We start from the raw sequence: 27,680 nt of genomic DNA, 5'->3' as shown, positions 1-27,680 counted from the left end.
TGTATATGTGTGTATGTTTGTGTTCATGTATATATGTACCCATAAAGGATTGAAAGCCACACTAATACTACACTTAGTGATATTTCGTGTACAAAATTAGAGATTAGTAAATTTATCAATTCAAAAAAATTTGCTTGAAAAATTTAGCAAAACACTTGTATTAATTTTGTGTTTGTACTTAGCATTACTAAGTAATAAAGGAATTATTCATTTTCATATATTAATCAATTTAGTTCCTAAGTTCCTATTTTCTCTGAGCTTTAGGCAGCACTGCTCATGTGATAGAATAATTGTGCCTCCTTTTGATTTGATCAAAATTATTCCCAAGTCAGAGAAGAAGAAAAACCTAGTTGAACATAAAGTGGCAATAGTTACATCACATCAAAAGTGATTTCCCTAAGTCCTTGTTATAAAGTGATCACACAAGAGCTTGTCCCATGCCATAGCTTTCCGAATGACAATACAGAGGTATTAACATCTTACAGAAAGCAACTGAAAATAAGATCATGCCATTAATCAATACAAAAAACCCAAGATTTTCTAATTTTTGTTTTTCTTTTTTTAATCTTATATTAGGCCTCAGTGTCTTGTTATGACAGGTTCTCCAAACTCACGTCCAGCTTTGCTTCATCTTGTTCATGCATTTACAAAAAATGTTGGTTTGATGGTCTGTGGTCATGTACATATGGTAAGTGTTCACTTTTTTCCCTGTGTTAGAAAATTTTCCCCATTGTTTACTGTGATATATAATATGACTTGTTAAAAGTGAAATGTCCTTATAAAGTAAATGTTTTACCATATTTCTTTAAAGTTTGTTACCTTAAATTATTTCTTCTTTTATTTCAGAATGTTTAGTGCTCTTCTTTTTAAAAGAGCTCCTATCTGTTATTTAACTCCAAAATATTCAATTCTTCTTAATGCTATTCTTTTCTGATTATTGTCTTCTACTCTCCTCTATATATATGCAGATAGATAAGGATTCTCTTCTAATCCTCTTAAATATTTTTTCTTCTTAATTTTCATATCCTTTTCCAATGGAACACTTCAGTCTCCCTTAAAGCCTACAAAGTGGAGAGGCTTTTCTTCTGCACCTTTACCTTCTCTTATAAAAGGGTGACTAGTTTATATAGTCAATCACTCAGTACATATTTATTAAGTCTGTGCCAGACACTGTACTTAGCCCTGGGGATATTAATACAAAATTTAAAGGAAAACCAGTCCTTGCTCTCAAGACACTGATAGCCCTCTTAGAACATACAAAAATAAGCCAAAAAGGAGGGAAGGGAGTTACTCAGAGCAGGGACATGAAGAAATAATCTAAAAGCAGTGCAGTTAGGGAAGGGGAGAATGGGAGAGAAGACTGTGCTGCTCTCTCCCCTTTAAATGGAAATTTTAGAGCTTTTGGTTTGGCTCTCCAGTCTGATGTGAGTACCAAGATTAATTTAGTCTTGCAGGATAATGAAGAATTTCTTGGGGTATGAAGGTATGACAGTCCAAAAACAAAAGTCATTCTCTCCATGTTGGTCACTGAAAAATTCTCCTTGTTTCCATTATTTATTAAAAAATAAGAACTCAGTCCGTTGTTATTCTTGCTAATCACTATCATTGCCAACTCCTCATGAAACTGCTATAGCAAACCTGACTCTCCTGATCCCTTTTCTTCCCTCTACTATATTGTGCCTCATATTTTTTAAACTATGTGGCAATAGCAACCACCTTATTCACTGAGACAGTACTCCTGGATCTTTGAACTAAAGTGATAAATTGTTTCCCATTCCATATCTAAATTGGTAGACTTCAGACCCCACAAGTTTCTGAAATAATTATTGGAAGTTGTGTTATTTCCAAAGACTTGACAGATTATCAGAGTGTTGTGGTCTTGTCCAATGCCAAAGAAAGGAGTAAAGAGACATTAATTATTAAATATCAAGGAGACTAGACAGGAGCAACAAAGAGCTGGATACTAATTGAGGTGCTCAGCTTAGTTTAAACTAGTTTAAAAGAGAATCAAATTAAAGAAATGTCAACAATTCATTTAACACGGTAATAAACTAATAAACCTGTCATTAGTATTTTGCAGGATGATGTTTTCTGAATATCTTCTTATAATAGCTTAGGTCTGACTTTGAATGAACAATCCCACTTCCCATTAATATAATTTACAATTAGGGTAACATTTAAATTATAGTTTTCATTTCAATTTGAGACAGAAAGGAAGTAAAATATTCTGCCAAAAAAATTCTACAGAATCTCCATGAGAGTTTTTTTTAGCCTAGATGAAGAGCTTAGGTCAAAATCTGAATTTTTTGGTAAAAATTTAATTTTGCTTATAAGCCATTCATTATCTCTTCTCTCAAGATATATGGTTATATATAGTTTTTCTGACTAGGTGAAATAAGAGCACTCTTGTTTTACACTTGTTCTTTTTCTAAGAAAAGTTAGTTATAGAGGATTATTAGGTATGAAATACTGTCATATAGGGAATAACAATAGCTTTTTTATCTCCGAATTCATTCTTCTGCTATTGATCTTTGTCCCCAAGCTGCCCAAAGAGTATGTGAGTTTCATGTTCAAATACAGGTCTATTTTGCAAGAATTAACATTTGTGATTGGCAAGAAAAATTTATTTTTAGTTTCTTAATTTTATAAGTCCTTTATGTTTGAAAGGCATTTTTTACCTAAAAACTTGTTTTGGTTTAACAAGGATTTGCATTTGTGTTTTGCAAGAAAAATTCATTTTTAATTTCTTAATTTTATAATTTATTAATTAATTTTATAAATCCTTGGGTTTTTTTTTTTTTCAAAGTTTCCCCCCACACACACAAACTTGTTTTGGTTTTATTTACATTTAATTTACTGTAATGTCCATATCTAGGCTGTATTTCTAAACTGAAATCTTTTAAAAGATATTTTTAAAGGGAAATATGTGTACACATACACTCGCAATGGAAAATAGCATTATTATGTATTATGTAAGCCAAATATTGGTGAAGAGTATGATCTATATTCAGATCAATGTCTGTTTACTATAAATTATCTATTAGCATCACAATACTTGAGAACAGTTATTTATTTGAGAATAATTATTTAGAAAGACAATTATTTTGTTTTAAAGGGTCCTCGCCGACAGGCCATGAAGGAGATATCTATTGATCAAGCAAAATATCAACGATGGCTTATTAAAAACAAGATGAAGGCTTTTTATGCTCCAGTACATGCTGATGATTTGAGAGATGGTGCACAATACTTAATGCAGGTAAATTGTGTTATGACTTTTACAAAAGGAATTAAATAGCAACCACAGTGCTTTGTTCCAAGTATGGCTTTCTTATAGTTATAGTCATCTTATATAAAATGATCAAGGTAATCTTGTAGAATTTGAGACTTAAATGTACCTTAAATATTGTCTAGTCCAAAAATCTCATTCTTTTTTAAATGAAGAAATTGCAAAACAGGAGAGAGTTAATTAGGTACTTTCCCTGAGAATAAAAAAGCTGCCTAATTGCACAGTTGGGACAAAAATTCAAGTGCATGATTTAAAATCTTGGCTTTTCATTACAATATGCATTACTAGGTGACTCAGAAAGGAACTCAGGATCACTCATTGAGAATGCTATTAAGAGTTGAGTGAGGGAGAAGCTAGGTGGCGCAGTGGATAGAGTACCAGCCTTTAATTCAGGAGGACCAGAGTTCAAATGTGGTCTCAGACACTTAACACTTCCTAGCTGTGTGACCCTGGTCAAGTCACTTAACCCCAGCCTCAGGGGAAAAAAAGAGTTGAGTGAAACCTACCTACAATGACATAGTTCACCATGTTACAAAAGTCATTTCTCTTTTATGTGAGCTAGGGTACCATCCAGTTTCATATTGATCATTATTACTTCAAACTACATTTTATAAAATATTCCTTCTTCTGTTGACAAGAGCTTTATCCTAAACTAAATAGAGCTCTCTATGCTTTCTTTTCCAGTGGTTTGACTGTGCCTGTCAAATCAAGCGGTCTGTACTCTAACATTAATTTTTAATTAATTAATTAAATCTTGATGTTAATTAAACATTTCTTGGTGTGTTCATTCCATATTGCTAAATTGAAATTCACCCTTTCAGTTTTCAAACATATCCTTGATTGTAGAGACATGACATTGAACACTCAATCCAGTGGTAAAGGAGTTGGAATTACTTCTGCTTTTTTTTTTTTTTTTTTTTTTTTTTTTTGAAGTCAATAGAATCATTTTAAAAACTTCTGCTTGCTCCAGGAAGATGTATAAAGACAAAAGAAAGGCATATATGTGTGCTTCTCCAGATAACCTCTGAAAAAATCCAAATCCTTCCAAAACTCCCTTTCTCATATCTAAGAAAACAAGTAAAATTAATTTAATGTTTAATTATTCTTTTAGCTAACATGATAATTTTACATCATATTATTATCTAGAAGAATGGGTATTCATGAAGTGAGTACCAGGAGTGAAACACAGAAAATATAATATGGTATAATATTTCAGATAGAAATTACAGGGACATGCTAAACTTTAGTAAAGATTAAATAAAACTCATGCAACTGTGCTAACCAAGTCCACTATAGATTTATCCCAACTGATTATATTTCCAAACATCCTTCTATTAATTAATTCTTTGGTTTCAGTCAATATAGCAAACTGCTATTTGCACTTATTTGGAGAAAATGGAAAAAAAAATACAAGGTACTGCTGTTTAATTAAAATATGCCTTGAAAAGGCCTTTCTCAAGCATATGTTAGAACCATACAAAATTTCTAGACTAATACAACATGAAAATATATTTTCTTCATTGATTCTTAAATATTAATATTAAGATAGACTTATACTTGTGTCATGGAGCAAATCCATTGGACCATCCAAAGGGAGAAGGTAAGGTTTTCCACATGTTTCAGTTTTCAGTTTTTAGATGATAATGTTTTGTTTTAAATCAAGCCCTGAAATTACCAAGTTTCATCAGTGAGGGCCCAGACTAATAATGAAATCAGCCTAGCAACCTGCACAGAAAGGATTAAGTAGAAAAAGCAAGACTTTACCCAGATTATGTCAGAGGCAGTGCAGTGGATGGCCCACAAAGTCCATGCAGCTATTTTGAATAAGCAGGTATTTTAAATTGCCAATTAGATATTGTTTTGCAACAGCCTTTTTAAAGCGGTCTGAGAGATATCACGGCCACTCTCCAGAATACAAATACTTAAAAATCTATAATAATTCTTGAACATATGCTATGTACAAGACTATCTTTTTTAATCATAATGTGTCTTACTAAAATAGCTTCTCTAGTTTGGATTATAGGGTATATAACTTAAAGTGCCCTACTTTCCATTTTGAAAACTCAAAACACTGTATAGAAGGCTCTCATGTTTAATATATCACCTGTTCCATATGCCTCCAGTATGATTCAGGGTAAAGATGATAATCTCCTTTTACAGATTAGAAAACTGAAGATAAAGACTTGCTAAGATTATATCGATATCTATTGAAAAGTCTCTGGAATAGGCCCAAAATTATGTGTTTTTTTAGCCCTTTGTTCTTTTTCATTATGAAAGGGATTCAAAAGAGCACACTTGCTAGAATAAATGAGTGTTCAACTACATTTTGAAGGAAGTGAGAAATATGAAAGAGTATTGAGTAAGGAAGGTATGTAAATGCAAATGCTAAGGAATAGAGAATGAGAAAATCATGTTAATAGAGTAACGTTATGGGAGTCAACTACTGGTAGCTGACCAGCAGAAGAGATCCCTTCATGTGAGAGGATGATAACAATACAAAGAGACTGAGAGACATTTGCATTCTCCAACCTCTTTCCTCTTCTCTCTTGCCTCAGATTTATTTTATTCCCAATTCACAAGCAATGTCTGTGTCAGTAAAGGCTGATTTGCAATTCTTCCAAGTGTGTTATGATTCACAGCTATGGGGGCTTTTGGAGAATCGACCTGCCCCTTAATAGTATAGTCCCCTTTAACCCTTTACAGGCTTTCTGGATTCCACACTTAGGTGTGGTCCTTAACCGAGTAACAGATTTAGTTGAATGTAACAAAGTCATTCTGGAGAATAATAGGAAATGGAATTAGTTTTACAAAAGGTGAAGAATAGCAGGAGGTAATTACAGGGTATCAGAATAGATGAAAGAGTTTGGAAGTTTGAAATACTTAGTACTGGGAATGCTCATCTTTTTTTGAATCAGACAGAATGATATTTTTTTAATGTAACAAAGAAAGATAACTTTAACCCTTCTGTGAATTAATAGGTAGATAAAGAAGATTCAAGATTGCCAAATTAAAATCCAAGTGATTGTAATCTAAACTTTTGCAATGACTGTAGGACTAAAAAAGGAAGGATAAGAAGTTGAGAGTACAGAAACAAAGTGATCATTCTGCAGATGAGATAGGAGTTAAGAGACAAAATAATAGATTTTTTTCATTTATATGAAATAAATGTTAATATCTTTTCCTTCGGTTTTATTTTTGTATTTTAGGCTGCTGGTCTTGGTCGAATGAAACCAAATACTCTTGTCCTTGGTTTTAAGAAAGATTGGCTACAAACTGACATGAGGGATGTGGATACGTATATTAATATTTTTCAGTGAGTACAAGATTTTTATTTTAATTATCTTATTTTTTGAAAGATTATGTTTGGAAACTGTCTTTGTTATTTAAAGCATAATATTGCTTCCTAAAAATTAGTATGGCATAGTAAACTGAGACACTCAGCCTTTAGAGTCAGAAAGACTTAGATTCAAATTCCTCTCCTGACAGATATTAGCTTGTAACCCTTATGTACCCCACACAGATCTCTAAGATGTTAAGGTACAGAGCATATTCCAGTCTGCATTGACTAAAGGCAAACTAAGAGTTCCCTCTACCAGTGAGATCACAGATCTGCTTTTAAAAGTACTATTCTTGAATCATCTTTTCACAAAATTACATGGAATGGACCATGTGTAGCCATTTGGTCAATTCTTCTTTTTCTGTCAGGTTACTTATATACATTTGGTTTTTTAGCCATTCACACCATTTTGAGGAGTTTATTACTAAAATACAACTTGATTTTTATGGTATTCTTAACTTTGAGGAGTGCCTTTCATAATCTGACTCTAGATTATACACATTCTATATTCCTGCCACATTAGCCTAAGTGTTTTTCTTGATTCATGGGATCCCATTTCTTTCCTTTTCACAATTTGTTCTCCTTGTGCGTCTCTGACTCTTGGAAGCTGTAGCTTTCTTCAAAATTGTGTTCAAGTTTAATCCTCCTTCAAGAGGCCTTTCCTGGTTCCTGCAGTTGTTACTGTTTCCCCTTCATTATGTTTTATTTTTCTTACATATTGTATATATTTTTCTGTGAATATGTAGAATGTCTCGTGAAGGCAAGAACTGGCACATTTTCCTTTCCCCAACTCTTGGCATAGTATATGGCACAAAATAGAAATTTGTTGATTGATGTTAACATTTTTAGCAAATGTTCATTATTTATATTATAAATTATATAGTATGATATATTATGAATTATATTATATAATTGAATAATATAAATATACATTCAATTCAACATTTCAATTTAGCTTTTGGCTTTTTAGCTTGAAGAGTATAATCTTTTCTCTTTTTCACTGCCTTTATAGAAAAAGGAATTTTTACCATCATCTATCTGTACAATACTCCCTTGAGCATAAACATATTTCTAAACATTCATTGTCTTCCTTTTATCCAACTCCTTAATTAGTCTCCAAAATTAGATTTTCATATCTAAAGAACTGCTTGGGGAACTTAAAGGTTAAGTGATTTTTTTGGAGGACACATAGTTAGTATATGTCAGAGGCAAGCTCTGAACTAGATCTTCCTGACTCTGAAGCTGGCTCTTTGGAAAGGGTTGATGAATTCAAGTCTGGCCCCAGACTTCTAACAAGCTATTTGACTTTGGAAAAATTAAGTGACTTGCTCAGACTTTCTCTGTCTACTTCAAGCTTCTGTAATGAAGACAATAATAGCACCTAATTCATTGGGTTAAAGTACTTAGTACAGTGCCTGGTTGATGATGTATAAATGTTATTCCCTTCCCTTCCCCTTTTCCCTCTTTGTCCACTGTGCTGCATTTGCCACTCTTTGGTTAATTGGTTCTCTAAAATTGAATTCTTGTTGTAATAAAACCCTTAAACTTGAGGCAAAATGACCAAGTAGGAGAATATTATATAGGAAGGATATGTTGAGGTGAAGGCCAAAATCTAAGTGGTGACTGTGGATGATAAGAAGGAAATGGATATGAGCAGTCTTATGGATTTAGCAATGACTAAGATTCAGTAATTGATTTAGATATGTGGAATAAGGAATCAAGGTTGACTCCAAAATGATAACCCTGGATGACTGAAAGAATAATGATGCTCTCAGAAGAGAGAGATTATACACACATTTGCGTGAATCTGAATGTTTACTACAAAAGAGAATGTTGGAGAACATCTAGCCCAAATTTGCGATTTTTAACAGATGAGGAATCCATACCAATATTTTATTTTCACAACTCTGTCCTATTTGCAGTGATGCCTTTGACATCCAGTATGGAGTAGTGATTATTCGATTAAAAGAAGGCTTGGATATTTCTCATCTTCAAGGACAAGGTAAATCTTGTGTGAAAAAAGGTTTGTGGGTTGTTTTTTTTTTTTAAGTGCAGATAATTTTTATAGCAGTTGAATAGTTGAACACTATTCAAAAATACTTTTGGTGAGAATTTTTTAAAAGAAAAGCAAACATATATAGACACAACAATGGAATTATAGGTATTTCTTAATTATAGGTAATTTCTTAATAATTGAAATTATACTGGATTTGGAATAAAGTTAGAAGAGATCTGTATTAAAACTCAACTCTGCTACTTCCTATTTGACTTTGAACAAGCCAATTAACCTCTCTGGTCTTCAGTTTACTCTTTTGTTAAATGAGTAAAGTTAGATGCTTTAGGTTTCTTCTTAGCTTTAAATCTATGCTTCTATGGCACCAATGCTTTCTTAATTTGTCTATAGGTTCTGAATTTGGAGCTTTGTTTTTAGTTTGATATCACTTGAGCTGATATCAACACAGTATACTATAATCAAATCAAATAAATATTAAATGCTTACTACATGTAGTACTTTGTAAGACCTGATTGGTAATACAGAATTTTAAAAAGACAGTTTCCATCTTTGCATTGTCTATCAAATATTTTATCACAAAGAAAATCTTATAAGGACATACATTTTAAGTTTTTCTACATATGTTAACTTATTCATAAATTTGTAGCATGGGTTTATATTGTCAGGGAATGCCATTAATTACTACAAAGTATATATCCAACCCATTTTTTAGAATATAAAAAAAATTTATCAAAATTACATCTTTTAAAAATATTTATCATTTAAGTTAACCTGGAAAAGTAAAACTTGTTTTGGCCCCAAAAGTGAGATTCCTAATCAATCTAACTTTTTTTTTTGGTGGGGGGGGTATTTTGTATATCTCAGAAGAGTTACTATCATCTCAGGAAAAATCTCCAGGTTCTAAGGATGTTGTATTAAGTGTAGAATATAGCAGAAAGACTGATTCTGACACTTCTAAACCATCTGATGAGAAAAGTCCTGTTATGCATAAAGGTAATTTCTCAAAAACATTCACTATTAATACTAATTGTAGATGACCTTCATTTCTGCTTAAATTTGTAATTTCTTCAGAGAAATGTGTTCATAATAATTTGACATATGATCAGTATCCTGCCTAATATAGTAACCTTTGCTCAATATCGTGCTGTTTCTTAGATTAGTTCATTTTCCATGTCTAGTACAGACTTGCATTTTGTACTTTCAATTTCAAATGTTCATTTGCCCTTAAGAATTATTCTGGTATCTAGGAACCATCCCACAAAGCGGCAAATACTTAAAGCTAATATAGTAGTATTCAATTTCAGTTAAATTGGAAAAAAAGGTTCAAAAGTTAAACTCTGACTTAGGAACTTTATGTCTTTGGATGCTGATTATAACTCTGCTACCTTGTGTCTTTGGGAAAGTCACTGAACCTCTTGAATATTTAATTTTCCAAGCTGAAAATATGGTGGTTAGGGTGTGGTGGTCCTCTTTAAACAGTAAGCATTATCTGATTATTTCTGCATGTATAGCATTGATTATTAAGTGACATGCTATTTATATTTTATCAAATTAAAAAGTTTTGTTACATTGTTTTTATGTGTGGAATGAGAAATATTTAAAATGTCTTTATAGAAACTTCAAAAATGAATATTACATTATATCTAGAGAGGATATTAGTATAGCAAACAAAATGTAGCACTATATTTAGGAAGCCTTCTTGTGAAGGCTGTAAACTAGTTGTAAACCCTAGGCAGGTCATTTAACTTCTCAGTTCCCTAGGCTTATCCTAAAAAACTATAGATTTGCTTATATGAATCTGCCATCAGTTAATAAAAGCTCTACATCAATTGTCTCCCCTAAAAGAATAATAGCTCCCCCAGTACCCTTTGCAAAAGAAGCAGCTCTGTGACCCTTAGCACTGATTTGATATATTTAACTACCAAGTATTACCCTATAATATGTATATGTGTTTACACATATATGTTTTCTTAATCATAAGAACTTAAAGATAGGTAAGGATTTTTTACAGTTTCTATATTACAGGAAAGTTTTAGATAACTGATTCCACAAATTTATGCTTTCTGTTTTCATTTTCAAGGATGAAAAAATAATGAATGACTTCCAAATCTGACTCTCCACCTTGACTCTTCCACCTCTACTCAATCTAGTATCTCCATCTGTCATGCTGCCAGCTTAACTAAGCTAAACATGAGAGTACTTTGTATTTCATCCATCTGTATCATATATATTCCCTTACTTTTCAATCCTATTAATAATCACTTTACTTCCAAATCCCAATTAATGTTATTTCACATCAACTCTCCACATTTTCTACAAAGCTGATATTTCTGCATTTGTGAAATTTCATCTCTTGTTCTCCAATCTCTTAATTCTGTTGCAATTTTAATGTTAGCTTTTTTCTCTTCATGCTAATTAATTTTTTTTCTCATGTCAAAAAATTGTTAAATTTTCCTCTTAATTTTGACTATCATTCTTCCTTTGGATTCTTTCCTAACATCCTATTTACTTTTTGGTTAATTTATTTCTTCTCCTTATATTTCACTTAGAAAATTTTTACTTTGTCTTCTCTGCTGGACTTTAGTGACATTTTCTCTTGCCGAAATACATGTATTTTTCTTTGATAGAAAATAAGTTTCCCTAAATTCCATTCAATATTGGCTTTTTTCTTGTGCATAAAATATCTTTTCCAATCGTTCTGCAAAATCCATTAGCAATTGGCATTTGTTTTTCAATTTTTAGAATCTAGCAACTTCATATTTAGTAGGTATACCTCAATTCTAATCATTATAAAACATCAAACTTTTGATTATAATCTTTAAAGGCTGGGTTTGTGTGTTTTTCTTTGCTAATATGAAAGTATATACCCAAGCCACTAACTATTCTATGTGATTCTTTGTATTTTTTTTTTATCTTTGTGGTCAGTGGAATCAAAAATTAGTGTATACACTTAAACAAGTATTAAGTTAATGAAATGATCTTTATTTTGATTTATAAAATTTAATAACATTATTCAGTCAAATACATTTAAATATAGTTATATATAGTTGAAGGTTTTGCTTCTGCTTACTTATGTGAGTTTTCCCAAAAAATAACTTTTGAAAAATTTAATTTAAGGCCATTTCTATTTAAAGCAATACACTAAAGAAATACAAGTTAAAAATATGTAATTGGAATATGAATTTTTGGTTGGGTATTTTAAATTTAAATATGTGATTTATTTTTTAAAATTACTGATATTTCAAAGTAGTTTACATTTCATTTATAAAGGGGGAAAAAAGCTGTTTGAAAAAACATATCCCCATCTCTTCAATTTCCCAATTATTTCTTTATAGCATATTTTGTGGTTTATATGCATTAAAAATAGTTCCCATCCCAAAAATTGTTTTTTAGTTGTCAGCATAGTAGAATGTACAATATTTTGTAATTGTGTGATTTAGTTACACATGTTGCTGTAGCTTAAATTCTACAGTATAAAATTATCTCTTCTGCTAATTTTAGTTAGAAAAATTAACCCCAGTGGAAACTTTTGGCATTTTTGCAGGGATAGGTTTAAAGAACTTCTTATTTTCAGTAGCTTTAAAAATTGCTGTCCATGATATATCTGCTTTTAAAATCTTAATCCTTCAGTATAAAAAGAAATGCTTCTTAAATCTTAACTATTTTCTCATGGACTAGTTTCATACTATGTTTTGTTTAGATATATGTTGTTAGTTTTTCATTATTTCATTAATAATACAAAAGAAATTAACCTCTATTTTGTATTTTTTAAACAAAATCTAGATGAGGAAGAGGATGGCAAGACTCCAACACAACCACTGTTGAAAAAAGGCAGGCATTTTCCATCTTTTTGTTTCGATCCATTTTTTTCCATGCTGTTAACGCCAAATTTTTTTAAGTCTTATCTCCATGGTGAGGTTGTAATATAGTTATTTGTGAGTTACAAATTAGAGAGATAATTACTGATTATTTCAACTACATAAAGCAGTTCCATCCAGCAAGAATGAAATCACATAAAATTGTAAAATAAAATGCTATATTGGAAAAGTTCAAATCCTAAAAATTAAGACTTGAGTGAATGAATCTTTTTGTTTTGGCCCATGTGTTAGATAATTTGGAGTAAAAAATGAAGAGTTTTCATTCATGACCATAAATTGCATCCATCTAAATCTTTTTTCTGTAATAAATTTTATTTTAACTTTTATCATATTTTTCATAGTTCTGCTGAGCCTTGGGAGATACATAACCATTATTGAATTAGAGGGTAGAGGTGAGAGTTTGGAGGAGTATGGTTTGGTAGCCATAGTATTTCATCATTAATAATTTTGTACTCTGCATACATGCCATAACATTTTGTGCTAGATATTATCATTTAATTGTCAGTAATTCTACATTGATGACTAGATTTCCTCCTGTGGATTTCTGCTTTACAAAACTGGTAGTTTTCACAAATAAATATATTGACCTACTCTCAGAGCTCATTTTTCCTTTGTTTTGATTTAAAGATCCTGGAGAACATAGTTATTCACCTCTGATACGTGGTTCATTTAAACCATGCTGTGAGTTCTTTCCTACCTAATTGCCTATATACTATATAATATCAGGTCATGGGATCCCTATCTCAAACCTCTTCCCCACTCCAAATTTCAAGATATCAAATACCAAGGCAAATTATGAGTAAAATGTTTCTCAGTGGGTAGTTTTGACTGTAAATTATTTTTTATAAATACTTTCATTTAGTTTTTTTTTTTCAATTTACAGCATACTTTAAAAAAATGTTCTTGTGAGAATCAAGTCATCAACAATCCAAATTATAAATTATAGACCTCAAAGTATCCAACTAGTCTAAAAGATTTATAATTTTTTCAGAATTTCTGGGCCGGTTATTAGATGTTAAATTTTGTTGGTACTTTCAGAACACTAAAAATGTTTGATTTTATATAATTCATTTTAAAATGTTAAAAGTTGATCTATAAGAAATTACATTTATTATGGTTGACACATTGAAAAAAGTAAACAATATAATCTTTTTTGCACAAAAGTGAGGAAATGGTAAGAAAAGTGATTAAACAAAAAAAGTTTAATTTTTTTCTTACATATGCTTGTTTCTATCCTTTAGAACCTAAAGGTCCTGCTGCTCCATTAAATGTAGCTGACCAAAGACTTCTTGAAGCTAGTACACAATTTCAGAAAAAACAAGGCAAAAATACTATTGACGTCTGGTGGCTTTTTGATGATGGAGGTGAGATTACTTCTAATTTCAATATTGATGCTTTTTACTTAAGAATGTTTTCAGGGGCAGGTAGGTGGTGCAGTGGATAGTGCATCAGCCCTGAAGTCAGAAGGACCTGACTTCAAATATGGTCTCAGATACTTAACACTTCTAGTTGTGTTACTCTGGGCAAGTCACTTAATCCCAATTGCCTCAACCAAAAAGAAATATATTTTCACTAATTGACCTAGAGTGAATTATTAAATTAAAAATAAATCATATAGAATTGAACATACTTACTGATTTATTGTGTTTTATTATTTAATCAGGTTTGACCTTATTGATACCTTATCTTCTGACAACTAAGAAAAAGTGGAAAGACTGTAAGATCAGAGTATTTATTGGTGGAAAAATAAACAGAATAGATCATGATCGGAGAGCGTAAGTTATTCTAATTGAAAATGAATTTTGCTCCTTCAGTGGTGTGTCAGTGTTATAATTTAACTTGAAGATATATGTAAGATAAGCACTATAAGAGAAAATTCAGAAAACTCTTGTTTCAAATTAATATTGTACTTTAAACTTTTGATATTCTGCTTATTAGCACTGTAATGTAAATAATTTAAATTGGAAGAAAAAATTCCTTTAATGAATTTATCTTAAAATTTTGGCACTTAAGTCAACTAGATGGTGCAGTGGATAGAGTGATGGCCCTGAAGTTAGGAGGACCTGAGTTCAGATCCAGCCTCAGATACTTAATACTTTCTAGCTGTGTGACCCTGGGCAAGTATCTTAACCCCAATTGCCTCAGCCAAAAAAAAACCCAAAATGGCATTCGTATGTGTGTGTGTCTATAATTTAGTCAACTAAATATATGTACAGTACATAGAGAGAGACAGATACACATATACATAAACATATAATTTGCATTTATATTTTGATTAAGATTTAGAACCTATAAAAACTTGTTAAACATTGATTGAAATAAGATGTTACATCTAAATAAGACAAATATTTTACCAGTATCTGTCATAGACATCCTGTCTATGTAATCCCTTTCTGATTCTGTCCTATCTCAGACTCAGTTCCAGCATTAGAAACTTTGTGCCATAGCTAACTTCTGTGCTTCTCCATATAAGAGAATTTTAGAGTATTTAAAAACAAGTAGATTTTCAGAACTTAGTGAAAGAGATTAGAAAGAAATATATGTAAATCTGATTTATATGGCATCTTCACACAAATGATCATGTGATTCTGTCAGTAGATTAGAAAGAGCTTTTGAAGTAAGGTAACTATCATGTTCACAGCATTGAAAGAATTCAGAATAAAGGGATTGGCTTTAATGTGGTAAACAGTTTCTATCACTGAGAGCTAGCATTATTTGTAGTGGTTAAAACACTGGAGCCCTTTTCAGTAAAATCTCGGTTAAGATCAGGGACACTGTTGTTTGATATAATCCAATCTCAATAAGACAAGAAAATCAGATTGAAGAAATAAATTTAGGCAATTAATAGTAATTTAGGACACACACAGAGCCAAAAGCAGTTGAACATAGTTCATGGCAAGAATGCCAAGCACTGTAGAAAATAGTTACATTCAACAAAAACTACTGGAAAAATTAGAAAGCACTCAAGAGAAATTCGCCTTAGTGGACAGATTTAAAGTATAGGGAATCTCGGGGCAGCTAGGTCGCGTAGTGGATAGAGCACCAGCCTTGAATTCAGGAGGACCCGAATTCAAATCTGGTCTCAGACACTTAACACTTCCTAGCTGTGTGACTCTGGGCAAGTCACCTAACCCCCAGCCTCAGGAAAAATAAAATAAAATAAAGTATAAGGAATCTCAAATATGAAAAACAAGATGAATTCTTCACCAAATACAGGAGAGAGAGGATAGATCATAAAAGATAATTTTTACAACTTAAAAGCTTTCATTAAAAAAACAAAAGCAATGCAGTTAGAATTAGAAGGGAAGCAGTAAACTGGAAAAAAATCTGTGTAGCTAAATTTTTTTGGATAAAAATCTAATAAGAAATAGACAATATGTACAGCAACATGAACAAGAATCATTCTCCAGTGAATAAAAGGCCAGCAGAAGAAATATAAACTCAAAAATTTTAATGCTTCAATTTATTAGTAAGAGAAATGAAAATTAAAATAATATGACAAGGACATGGTAATTTTCAGGATTTTGAGATTGGATGAGTAGACAAAGGGAAGCAAAGATAAAATCCCCTATCCCAGAGAACTGAAATACTTATTGTAAGGTTCTTCTAAATAAATTTAGAAAGACTGAGTTCTTGTTTTTCAGATCAACTGATTTCAGCCTTAGTATAAGTATTGAAACCTTTTATTAACATCCTTAAATCTACAACTTTGTGTCTTTGTTTTAGGATGGCAACTTTACTTAGCAAATTCCGAATAGACTTCTCAGATATCATGGTCCTGGGAGATATTAACACAAAGCCCAAGAAAGAAAAGTAAGTTACATAAATGTCTTCTTGAACTTGAGTAGATCATAAATGTGTTAACTCAGATGAATTCATGAGGCATATTCCATTCAGAGCTTAAATCTTTTTTTTTTTTTTTAATGGGAAAAGGTATTCAATTTATAGTCAGAAAACCAAGGTTTAGCAATCTTGTCACTTAATTACCTTTGCTAGAGCTTCACTTTCCTTATCTCTACAATAATAGGGATGAAGATTTGGTTGAAATGATCTCTAAGGTCTCTTTTACTCCAAATCTTTAATCTTATAACTTCTTTGTTGACTATATATATACAGATAAGTAATTTGGCTCCTCATGAAAATTAATACTGATGTCTTTCTTGTCCTTTCTTATGTCACAAGATTTCTTTAAATTCAGCCTAAGAACATACAGATATTTGCTAAAATGCACTCAGAATTCCTCCATAAAATTCCCCCACTCAAAATCATCTTACTTTTTCAACACCTCCTTGAAAATATGGGCTCTTTATTTTAAAAATGTAAAATTGAAACATTTGTTCAGATTTTCTTTTAGAACTATATTATTTCTGTAATAAATCATCTGACTTCATAAAATAGTAATGTATAGCATCTTAATTGTCAAATATCTAAATTCATGTAGGGAAGTATGCTTTGTAGTGTCTGTCTGTTCATGTGAGAGAGGAGGAGGAAGGGAGAGGTGGGAAGGGAGAGAGAGTGAGTGAGTGAGGAGAAAGAAGATCATCTTTATGGATGCTCACTTTTTTCATCTTGTGCTATTCTTTTTTTTTTTTTTTTTTTTTTTTTTTTTTTTGACTTACCCTAGAGCTGCTAGTAAATGAGGCTGGATTTTAATTCAGGTCCTCCTGATTCCACAGCCAGTGCTTTATTCACTTTACCACTAGCTGCTCCTTCCTGTGCTACTCTTGACCATGGCATCCCCTTACTTGTATGCAGAAAACATGATTATACTGGTGGCCTTAGAAGCAACTTGAGATGTAGAGAATATCTAATCTGCTAGTCTTATGTTAGCCTGAGAATGCAAGATAATACAGACTCCTTTTGATTAGCTTATTATAAGAACTGAAGAGGAACAGGAGTTAACTCATTTAACATTGAAATGGAAGCATATTCTAAAATGGCATTACTCTTGTCAAGAAAGGAAGAATACAATGACTGTCTCTGCTATCATATTTGTACTTTCAAATCTTCATAGATTGGTATTCTATGACTGCCTTATTTCTCCACTTAGCAAGATCAAGTGGTTTGGGTTTGGGAATTTTTTATTTTTTATTTTCTTTTTAGCTACAGTAATTTCTAGGCTTTTGAAAATAGTCACAGTGTTGATAGCCACTCAAATAACCACCATTTTTTCTCATGTTTATTTTTCTAATTTGGTGGGGGAGGGGAGTTGTCATTTTTTTTTAAACAGGTATCCTAAATGCATAGAGAGCTTATTCAGAAATAGTTTCTACCTGAGTTAACCACTGATGTTTTTGTGATATTATTAATTCTGACTATATCCATTGCCTCCAGATTCTTTTCTTAAAGAAAATATTCCTATTTCTATCAGTATGAGTCTCCTGTGAATTATTGGTATCTTTTGCTTCTTAGATCCAAGGCACATAATTTTATTATTCTTTTCCATGCCCACCTTTGAATTGAAGTTGCCTACTTGATTTGAATAGTCTTATCAGATTCTTTATGGGATTCCTTGATTTCCTTATCCTCTACAACAAATGTTGGTGTATAAACTGAAATTATGTCATAGCAGTCTTTCTGCAAATGTTTATGAATCCTATAATACAGGATTCAACAAATTAAATGTTTGATTCCACAGGCATGGCTATACAAACAGCACTTGGCATAGTGCCTGGCACATAGCACATGCTTAATAAATGTTTGTTGACTATTGAAATTCAGAAAACAAACACTTATTGTCCTCAAGTAGCTTACATTCATTTGTCAGGAAGCATTTATTAAGGTCCTACTAAATGGCAGTCCCTGGGACAGTTGTTTGCTTGTTGTCCCTTTGTTCTCCAAAAAGCCCCAAATGACGTCACTACATTAGAATCCAGTTACTCTGTGTCCACCTGTGACTGGTCAGACCAGAATGAGCCCAGAGTAATTGGCCACAAGATCAGACACAAATAGTCCTTGTGAGCATTTGGGAGGCACTTTCTAATGTAACCCATCTCGTTTGTGTTTCTTTACTGATTTTGGCATTGAGGTTGCAAATACAAAAAAGAAGCAAACAAGCTCTGCTCTCTAGGAAGTGATAATGCCACAACCTTATGACATAAAGATTTTATCTAAGAACTGAAAATGGCCTTCATGACCATCTCACCCATCTTTGTCATCTTATAAAAGTATCACAGGTGACCCTAGGTCTTCTGATTTCCAGAGCTGCTGCAGTAAAATCTTTTATCAATTTTAAAGTCACTTTTATCTTAAGGAAACATAGGAATTGAATTCTGGTTTCACAACCAGGAAAGATCCAAGTCCAAGTCCTGACTAACACATATTAATTGCATAAGCTGAAGAAAGCCACCTATCTGTCTTATCAGTAGTTAGGCAACTCTTCTATTCTCTGAATTGCAGGGGAAAGGAGAACCATCTTGAAGCCAAATGAAATTATAGAAAATAAGTGATTTGGTAGAGGAGATTAGTTACTATCTGGGTGCCTTGGGGAGGTCACTTAATTGTTTTCTTCAGTTTGTAAAAAAAAAGGGGGGGGGGAAGGGGGTTGGACTGGATAGCCTGCTAGCCACTAAGGTTCTTTAGCTCTAATCTAGAATCTGATACTATTTAACTAATAAGCATAATAAAAATATAAAAATACTGCTCCACCTTACACACAAAGACACTTAAAAAAGAGACAGCAAAGCTTTTAATGCCATATTTTGTTCTAATATGTTTATCCTACTACCATTACAACTAAAAAAAATAGTAGGGGAAAAAATCATTGTCAAAAATTCTTTCATTTTGTTTTCCAATATTCATGCATATTATCTTACCTATAAGTTTCACTTATACTGTTTATAGTATAACTCAAATATTTATAATATTCTAATTGTACTGTTAAAAAGCCAACTTCACAGAAATTAGGTAACAATGTCACAAAATAATCCAACAACTTAGTAAATACTAATAAAGTTTAAGAACTTATATAAGTATTTCAAAGATATTCCAATAAAGGAAAAAAATAATAAAATAGTAGGAAATGACAAGAAGGATGATTACATTTTTCTGAAATGATCATTTTATTATAGAATTCAACAAATATTCAGCATTTATTAAATGCCAATGAATAAAGCACTATGCCAATTCTTCAGAAGCAAAGGATTAAAAGAAAAGCTATGAATTCGGAAAAACATTGATTGGTTGTGATGAATAACCTCTTTTGCATTATCTCTAAATCCTTTCCTTTCTAACTATTTAGTCTATATACATAATAATGATAATTGACATGGTTACAAACATCTTCCAATCCAGCTATGATTTGTAAAGAACTTACCATAAACCTATTTTTCTGTTAATACTCCTGTTTTCCAATCTTATTTTTAGTCTCATCCTGCCAAATTTATTTTACCACTATTGCCATTTTAACCATATTTTCCCTTTAAATTCTTTTCTACTAAATATTATTCTTCTTTCAGTTATTTAAACTTTTTTTTTTTTTTTTTCACATTTAACCTATATCAGATTGCTTGTTGCCTGGGGAGGGGCGGGTGGTAGGGAAGGAAAAAAGTTAGGAATACAAGGTTTTGCAAAGGTGTACATTGAAAACCATCTTTGCATGTATTGGGGGGAGGGTAAAGCTACTTTAAGAAAAAGGAGAGTTGACTAATAATACTTGCCAATATGAATAAAGTAAAAAAAAAAAAAAAACTTAAAAAAACCTTTTTTGAAAGAAGTCCATATGTGTTTCACAAGAACACCAAAATTAGTCCAAAAAAAAAAAAAGGCCACATAGTGTAGACCAGAGTTAGAGCAGCAGCATGTCCATAGATATGTATACAAAGAAATACAAGGACATTAGGGAGAAATGATACTACATTCTAATAGACTTAACTGATTGTCCCATGATATAATTATTGTCTCTGAATGTATAATCAAATAAATTCTGCAAACTTCTAATTTGTCTCCAACTTTCCATCTAATTGAAAGTTTTTTCTTCTCATTTCACTTATAATAGCAAGAATTTAAAGTTTGATATGATTTGATTCCTCCAGTAATGTAGTCAATCTTTTGTCACTGGACAAACATCTCACATGTAGAATCTGAACTACATATTTATATATTTATCAATGTTTAAAATACCATGTGATTCCTAGTATCCTTTACCCTTTTTTGCCATTGTGCCAGAAAAAGACAGCACAGGATCAGGCCATTTGTGTTACATGGGATGTGGCCAGTCTACTAATAATTTGCCACTATGAATGTAGTTATGCTAGTCCTTAAAAATCAATCTTAGCACAACTGTACAAAGTTCTTTGAGAATGAAAGGACTAGAGTTTGAGCTCCACTAAAATAGCTCTAAAAGTCATAGAATTCTTTTATCTGGGAGCAAAATTCATTAGGGATGAGTAGCAGCAAAATAAAGGTCAGTCAATTGTGGGGGAGTGGGAGAAATGATATAAAAGCTCTTGCATTGCATACATAATTATAATGAGAGAAGTTAATCTGTCCCCCAGAAAGTTTAGTCTGACTCTTTGCGGTTTTATGGGTAGACAGGCTGTAAATAGGAATATGTAAAGAGAAGAGGGGAAGGATTATTGAATGTTGCCAAGATAATGGAAAACTTTAGGGGAAAAGAATCCACTGCTACCTCACTCCACTGAGTGCCCACCTATTGGGACAAGGTTTGCCTAAGATAGAACATCATAGTAGGATTTGATGAAGAATTATGAAAAAGTATTTTTTGCCTTTTAGAAAAATTGAGTATGATAACTGATTTTAAATGCTTTCTGTTTCTTTGAAGTATTGTGGCTTTTGAAGAAATGATTGAGCCCTTCAGGCTTCATGAAGATGATAAAGAACAAGATATTGCAGATAAAATGAAAGAAGATGAACCTTGGAGAATAACAGATAATGAGCTTGAACTTTATAAAACAAAGGTATTCTCTTTCTTTGCATAGTTCTACCATGTGTTTTAAAATGTATATTTTTAAAATAAATTTATTCAGACAAATTGCTAAAGATTTTTTATATCTTTCAGAATCTTAATTTATTATTGATCATTTATTTTTACTCTTTTACATTTTTGCTTTCTTTTGTCAGTTCTAGAATTGTGAATCGTGATATATACTGATTTTCTAAATTGGAACTAACTTTTCTCCTTTGCCTTTTAGACATACCGCCAGATAAGATTAAATGAGTTATTAAAGGAGCACTCAAGTACAGCTAATATAATTGTTATGTAAGTAAAAATATTCAGTATGCCATTGTTTAGCTTACTTTTTCTGGTAGTGTTATCTATTTTAAGTGGATGGATAGATAATGTTGTCATGTATTCCAGTTTAGATTTTTGGCATTGTGTTCTAACATACACTTTAAGTTAAATGAGTTCTGAAAAACTATCTATTAAACACACACATACTGACTTACATAGTGGTGACAAAAGATATCTGTTACTTTAAATACAAAAACATTAAATATGGTGTTAAATCAGTTTAGCTTTCCTTCTCTTGCTTAAAATATAAGCAGTGCCATTTAGCCAAATTCTTTGCTATATTTTTCTTACTTTGGTGAACCTTTTGGATATTTCATCCCTTATGTTTGATGTCTTCCAAATTTGGCTGGGACCTAAGAATAGGAGCAGTTAGGTGATTGGGTTTAAAATTAGGAAGACTTATCTTCCTAAATTCAAATCTAGTCAAAGGTGCATATTTGATATGTGACCCTGGAAGAGTCATCACTTTGTTTGCCTTAGTTTCTTCATTTGTAAAATGTGGTAGAGAAGGAAATGGCAAACTACTCCATTATCTGTGTTAGAAAGTTCCAAATGAGGTCACAAAAAGTTGGAAACAGTGAGATGACTAAAACCTATGAATGTATCCAACAAACTTTACTTGTTCTTTTTCCTTTCTCCTATAGAGATAGAGAGATAGAAATTAATAGGCCTGCCTCAAACATGATGATTTGTGTCACTTGTTTTCATTTGCCAAGAATAAGGGTCACCTGGTTTTCTCTCTATTTGCATTTGCACTTCTATTTATAAGTTTAAGAGCCTTTGTTGTTCAGACGATGGAAAAATTAAATGTAAAAGAAAAAGAAAGATGCAAAAGCATTAATGAATTAAAGCTGAGATTTTCTTTTACTGAACATCACAAGGTGATTATTTTAATTAAAAAGTTATGTCTAAGTTCAGCTTGTTCAAATAAATTGGTTAAAACAATTATTGTTAGAAATCAATAAAAGACTTGCTGGGTAGGAGATATTCATAGAATATCATAGATATTCAGAGAATCCATCAGTCCTACATTTTACTGGTAAGGCAACGAAGGCCCAAAGAGACTGTGAAGATGAAAATGAAGTAAGATTAGTTGTCTCTGAACTGTCACTCACGCTGCCCCTTTCTTGCCTCAGTTTAAATAAAATGAGTAAGTTATATATGGTTCTTTACCTGTTTGAAATAGAACTATCTTTTTTTTTAATGATTCCTTTCTAAGAAAGGAAACCTACAATATGGTGTTCCATATCAGTATAAATTTGTTCAACTTTATGCATCAGTATGAGAAAAAAAAAAAGTGTTACTATCTTTCTTTGGCCCAACTTCAAAACAATTAGGATGATAAGGTAATTGTTAATGCAATAAAGTGAAGTAGTCGGTAAGTTTTCCTTGAATTTCTGTGTACTTTTGATTATTTTTCTTATTAATACTAAAAAGTTTTAAAGCTATTTACTGTTATTTTTCTTACTATTAGGAGTCTCCCAGTTGCACGAAAAGGTGGTGTGTCTAGTGCCCTTTACATGGCGTGGTTAGAAGTTTTATCTAGAGACTTGCCACCAGTCCTCCTTGTCCGTGGGAATCATCAGAGTGTCCTTACCTTCTATTCGTAAACACTACATCATGAACATCCCTAGGGAAATGACACTACAATCCCTAGTAAAGTGACTTGAAATCTTCTGTGAGACTGCAATACGGTGGCAAAACAGTGGCTTTTCTTCCACATCTTTCAGATCTGAAAGCACACGGGGAAGTTGCTCCATTTGCATGGTTGTGGAGACTTCAGTTTTATTCCTTATTGTTGGACATAAGCTTTTTCTTTGCTACTTGAATAGCAATAAAAGTGTGTTTTTATTTTCAATTGGTGAAAGAAATATAGATTTATAAAAGCCTTTTAGCCTTGAGGTGCCTTCTGAGATTAACCAAATTTCATCCATATATACCCTCTTTTATAAATTTATAAAGAATATCAAACTTTGCCTTCAACTAAGACACTATAGCTCAAATGTAAGTTGGTTTCTAGTCTCGTCCATCTTAAAATGAATGCTGCTTTTCTGTCTTCCATTGAGCAATTAATTAGTTTTTAGTACTGTATGTTTTCTATTACTGTACTTTTTTTTATGGTCTCTGTTAGATGTTAATGGGGTAAGAATTAGGGCAGGTCTTGTCATTTGAGATGAAACACACAAAAGTCAGAATGTCCAAAAAGTTTAATCCATTTAAGTATGCATGTATAAATGTAAACCTTTAAAAAAAAAAGAGTTGTTTCACCTTTTATGAAACTTTATATTATCAATGTCATAATTTCCAGTTAAGAACTGTCAAAAAATTTATTCTCAGTAGTTTTATATGACATACTGAAAACCATATTCCATTCTATAGTCTAAAATATACATAACTTTAAATTATTAGAGGGGACCTGTCCGTGTTTGTCCTTCAACTCTGAGTGATTTTTTCAGTAAGAACTTAGGTTTCCTGTAGGAAATTTGGGTTAAGTAATGCCATCTTACAGAGCATTTCAGTAAACACTATGTGGCATTCTTTCATCCTTTTAAAATCATACAGTTTCATTAGTTTATCATCAAAATGGTTAAATGGACCACTGGTTACTTAGTGAAATGTTTTTAGGCTAATTCATTTGTCAAATACACTTAGTCTTAATATACTCAGGTTTGAACATTTAAATTTATTCCATTCTTTAATATGTAAAGTCCATATTAAAAACTGCCAGGTTGTGCTTTTTGAACATTTGTTTTGACAGTATAGTCTACCAGTATCATAGTGATAATGCATAAGGTATTATCACAGAAAGCTTTCTATACAAATTACTAATGTGAATTTTTTCATTCTTTTATATTGAAGAAAAGATTGCCTAAAAACATTTCAAGAGTTTTAAACACACACACAGACACACACACACATACATGTATATCATATATATGGGATATATATATATATATTTTATATGTATGCATTATATATTTTATATACACTTACACAACAAACTACATGTTACTAGGCCATATTGCTGGTTGTTCAGCAGTGTTCAGTGATCAAAATTCATTAGCTAACAATTTTGTTAGACATAAGATCAAAGTAAATTATCATATGGCTTTCTTAATGAACAAAGTTTTAGTCATTTGTAAGATACATTGAACTACAAATGACTAATTTGTGATAGTCACATGTTCTATAATTCATCCATATTGCTATTCAGTCCAGTTATTTATAAGTTTAAAAATAGTTTTTAAAATATTTTGTTTCTGGTTCTCCGGATCTTTTAATTTTTTTTCTCTTTTCAAAACTGCAGTTTTATTTGATTTTTGCTGCATGAATATGAAGTAAATTAGTTTCAGAATGGACCTGGTAATTTTTTAATGTAAAATATTAGTAAAAATTTTAATATTTTGTTTTCCAAATTTATTTTCTTAGCTCATAACTCACAACTTTATTGCATTTATTACAAGATTTGCAGTAATTGTGGGGAAGAATAGTAGAAATGTAAAATTACTCAATAAGCATGGAATTATTACCATGTTTGAATTTTTTTCCTTTAAACAGATGGACAATAGGGCATGGACTTAGTGCTGCTATCTTGAAACGTGCACAGGTACACATATTTTAAAAGTTTTGCCCATTCAGGAAACCATCACTTACAATCTGTACCACAGGAACCAAATGAAGTGTGTGTATTCATACATGTGTAAAAAGTATATTTAAATATGCATACTTGGGGAAGGGAATTGTAGTCATTGAAATAATGTAAGATGCTTTTCACTTATGGATTCTTTACTTTTAACACTAGATACCAGGTCAAAAAGGTTCAAAGTTATTATAGCTCTCCAATAAATTTCAGCAGTTAAATTGTTAGAAACACATAATAGCTAGTGATGAAGTTATTCTATTTTGTTTATACTGAATTTTGATTGTTTTGATGCCAAATTTTTTTTAGTTCTAATCATTGGTGATGACTTGAAATAAGCAATTGTGCATTGGCATTTGGCAGTTCATTATTTCTGTAGACAAAAATTCATGGGGGTTTAGCTAAAATAGCTTTTAAGCTGACAAATAACAGTAGCTGATAAAATCAATTATTTATTTGTTACATTTCATATTTGTATCTTAGGTTTCCTTTTACACAATTTCTTTTATGCTTTTATGACATTACATATTTAAAGAAAATGAGGAAATAACTTAAATAATTGTGCTTTGGTGGATAATTATCAGCTAAGTTTGAAATTGTAATATTTTGATAAACCCGTAACTGTCACATGAATGCTTTTCTAATGTTTTAACACTGAATATTGCAGTTTCAACTTTGTATAAAGATTACTGCAATAAAGGAAGTGAATCTGATAAAATTATTTGTCTACAATTTGTTTCATAAATATTATTCTCTACCTTTTTGCTTTGTAAATATCTAAAATATCACCAGCCTCATTTTGAAAGATTACTTCATTGATGACAATTTTTTAAATGACCATAATTTAGTAAAATCCTTATAAGTAGCAATTTATGTTGACAAATTTATGAATGCCTTTCTGTAAATTGTAAATTGGTAAACACCTGAGCCAACTGTGCTCAATGTTGTGCTATTAGAATTGAGACCTTATAGATCAGTCTCCTTATTTTACAGGTAAGGGAGCAGACCCAGAGAGGTCATAAGGGCACTGACTAAATTTAGTTTACATGCCTTAAACTGAAACTGACGTTTCCTTTTCCCCAGTCCTTAGCCTGTTATAAAGTATAACATTTCACTTTGCTTTATCTCCAATAGTTTCTTATGCAGGAAACTTTGTACTGCAGGTTAAAGACCATTATAATATGTGACAAAATGGTATACAATTCACTGTGGCAAAAACATAAAATTACAGTGTTATAAATTATAGATTTGGGATTCAGTGAGTAAAGTGCTTCAGAAATTCTCAAGTGCAATATTACAAATGCTATTATAAAATGCTATCTTTTTTTTTTTTATTCATTGGAAACTTATTCTAATCTGTTCTTAGTACTTCCTAGTTACTAACTCATGCTTCTTCAGTCATCAGACAGTTAATCAGTAATTAGTATGTGCCAAACATTCTAACTACTTCTTTTTCTCAATACCAATTTGACCCATTTCTATCTGGAACCAAATTCTCTGTTTTTAGAATTGGCATGGCTTTTGGTTGGTAAGGTTATTTCTTGGCCTTGTCTCAAGAGTTAAATGCCCAATCTCCTCAGAAAGGAGCTAATAATTTTTTATAAATATCTCATTTGATAAGTGAATTACTGGATTGATTATAGTATAGTTTGCATTCTTCTGACAATTTCATTCCTGACTTGGTTCTGTCCTTTTGGTTGAACTAAAGCAAATATGCTAGTTTTCAGTTGCCAAGGTAAGTCTCACCTTTATGACAATGCTTGATTTGGAGAAGGGGTGGGGGGGAATAGGGGAAACATAAGCTAACAACTGAACCTAACTCAATTAAATGCAGTGTGTCTTTATGACTTGGTTTTGCTCCCTGAAATCTTTACTTTTTTTCATAGGCTTTTTTTGTCTTTCTGCTGAATAAGTACCATGTTCCAGAATTCTGTGTCCCACCACCATGCCTTTACACTAAATTCTAATTCATTCTTCTTACTTCTACTCAAATCTTTAATATAATTTTTGAAGTCACAAATCATGTTATCTCCTTCTTTATTTTGTTTTTAAATTGTCAGTGTTTAGCAGTTTGCAAAATTAAAGAATGGTAGGCAAAATAGCTCTGGATTATTTTGTGTCCTATCTGCCAAAGTGGATTGATTAGATAATGATGTTATTCACTGTGAGCAGGTCAGATTTATTCCAGAAATGCAAGATTGGTTCAACACTGAGAAAAATTATAAACAAAAAGTCATATGAACAAATAAATAGTTAGCCTTGGGACTTGAAA

The 27,680-nt window shown here is 31.6% G+C and overlaps 1 protein-coding gene across 2 annotated transcripts in view; it reads left to right on the top strand.

Annotated features, from left to right (window-relative positions):
* The window catches only part of LOC141550619 (solute carrier family 12 member 2), a 105,693-nt gene extending 79,567 nt beyond the window's left edge, over nucleotides 1-26,126 (top strand). Inside the window, exons 16-27 of one of the 2 annotated variants that reach the window (XM_074281446.1) lie at nucleotides 577-688; nucleotides 3,116-3,256; nucleotides 6,493-6,599; nucleotides 8,546-8,625; nucleotides 9,502-9,630; nucleotides 12,421-12,468; nucleotides 13,757-13,879; nucleotides 14,179-14,290; nucleotides 16,242-16,328; nucleotides 21,298-21,433; nucleotides 21,668-21,735; nucleotides 23,243-26,126. In XM_074281446.1, coding sequence (XP_074137547.1) covers nucleotides 577-688; nucleotides 3,116-3,256; nucleotides 6,493-6,599; nucleotides 8,546-8,625; nucleotides 9,502-9,630; nucleotides 12,421-12,468; nucleotides 13,757-13,879; nucleotides 14,179-14,290; nucleotides 16,242-16,328; nucleotides 21,298-21,433; nucleotides 21,668-21,735; nucleotides 23,243-23,378 — 1,279 coding nt within the window. In that variant the 3' untranslated portion in view covers nucleotides 23,379-26,126. The remainder of the gene's footprint in view (nucleotides 1-576; nucleotides 689-3,115; nucleotides 3,257-6,492; nucleotides 6,600-8,545; nucleotides 8,626-9,501; nucleotides 9,631-12,420; nucleotides 12,469-13,756; nucleotides 13,880-14,178; nucleotides 14,291-16,241; nucleotides 16,329-21,297; nucleotides 21,434-21,667; nucleotides 21,736-23,242) is intronic. The other variant, XM_074281447.1, reaches the window with a different exon arrangement.
* Nucleotides 26,127-27,680: the final 1,554 nt, after the last annotated feature.

The sequence above is a fragment of the Sminthopsis crassicaudata genome, chromosome 1, assembly GCF_048593235.1.
Source record: "Sminthopsis crassicaudata isolate SCR6 chromosome 1, ASM4859323v1, whole genome shotgun sequence".
In the NCBI taxonomy this organism is placed as follows: Eukaryota; Metazoa; Chordata; class Mammalia; order Dasyuromorphia; family Dasyuridae; genus Sminthopsis; species Sminthopsis crassicaudata.
Note: the sequence above shows the minus strand (reverse complement) of the source record. Positions and strands in the feature narration are given on the sequence as shown.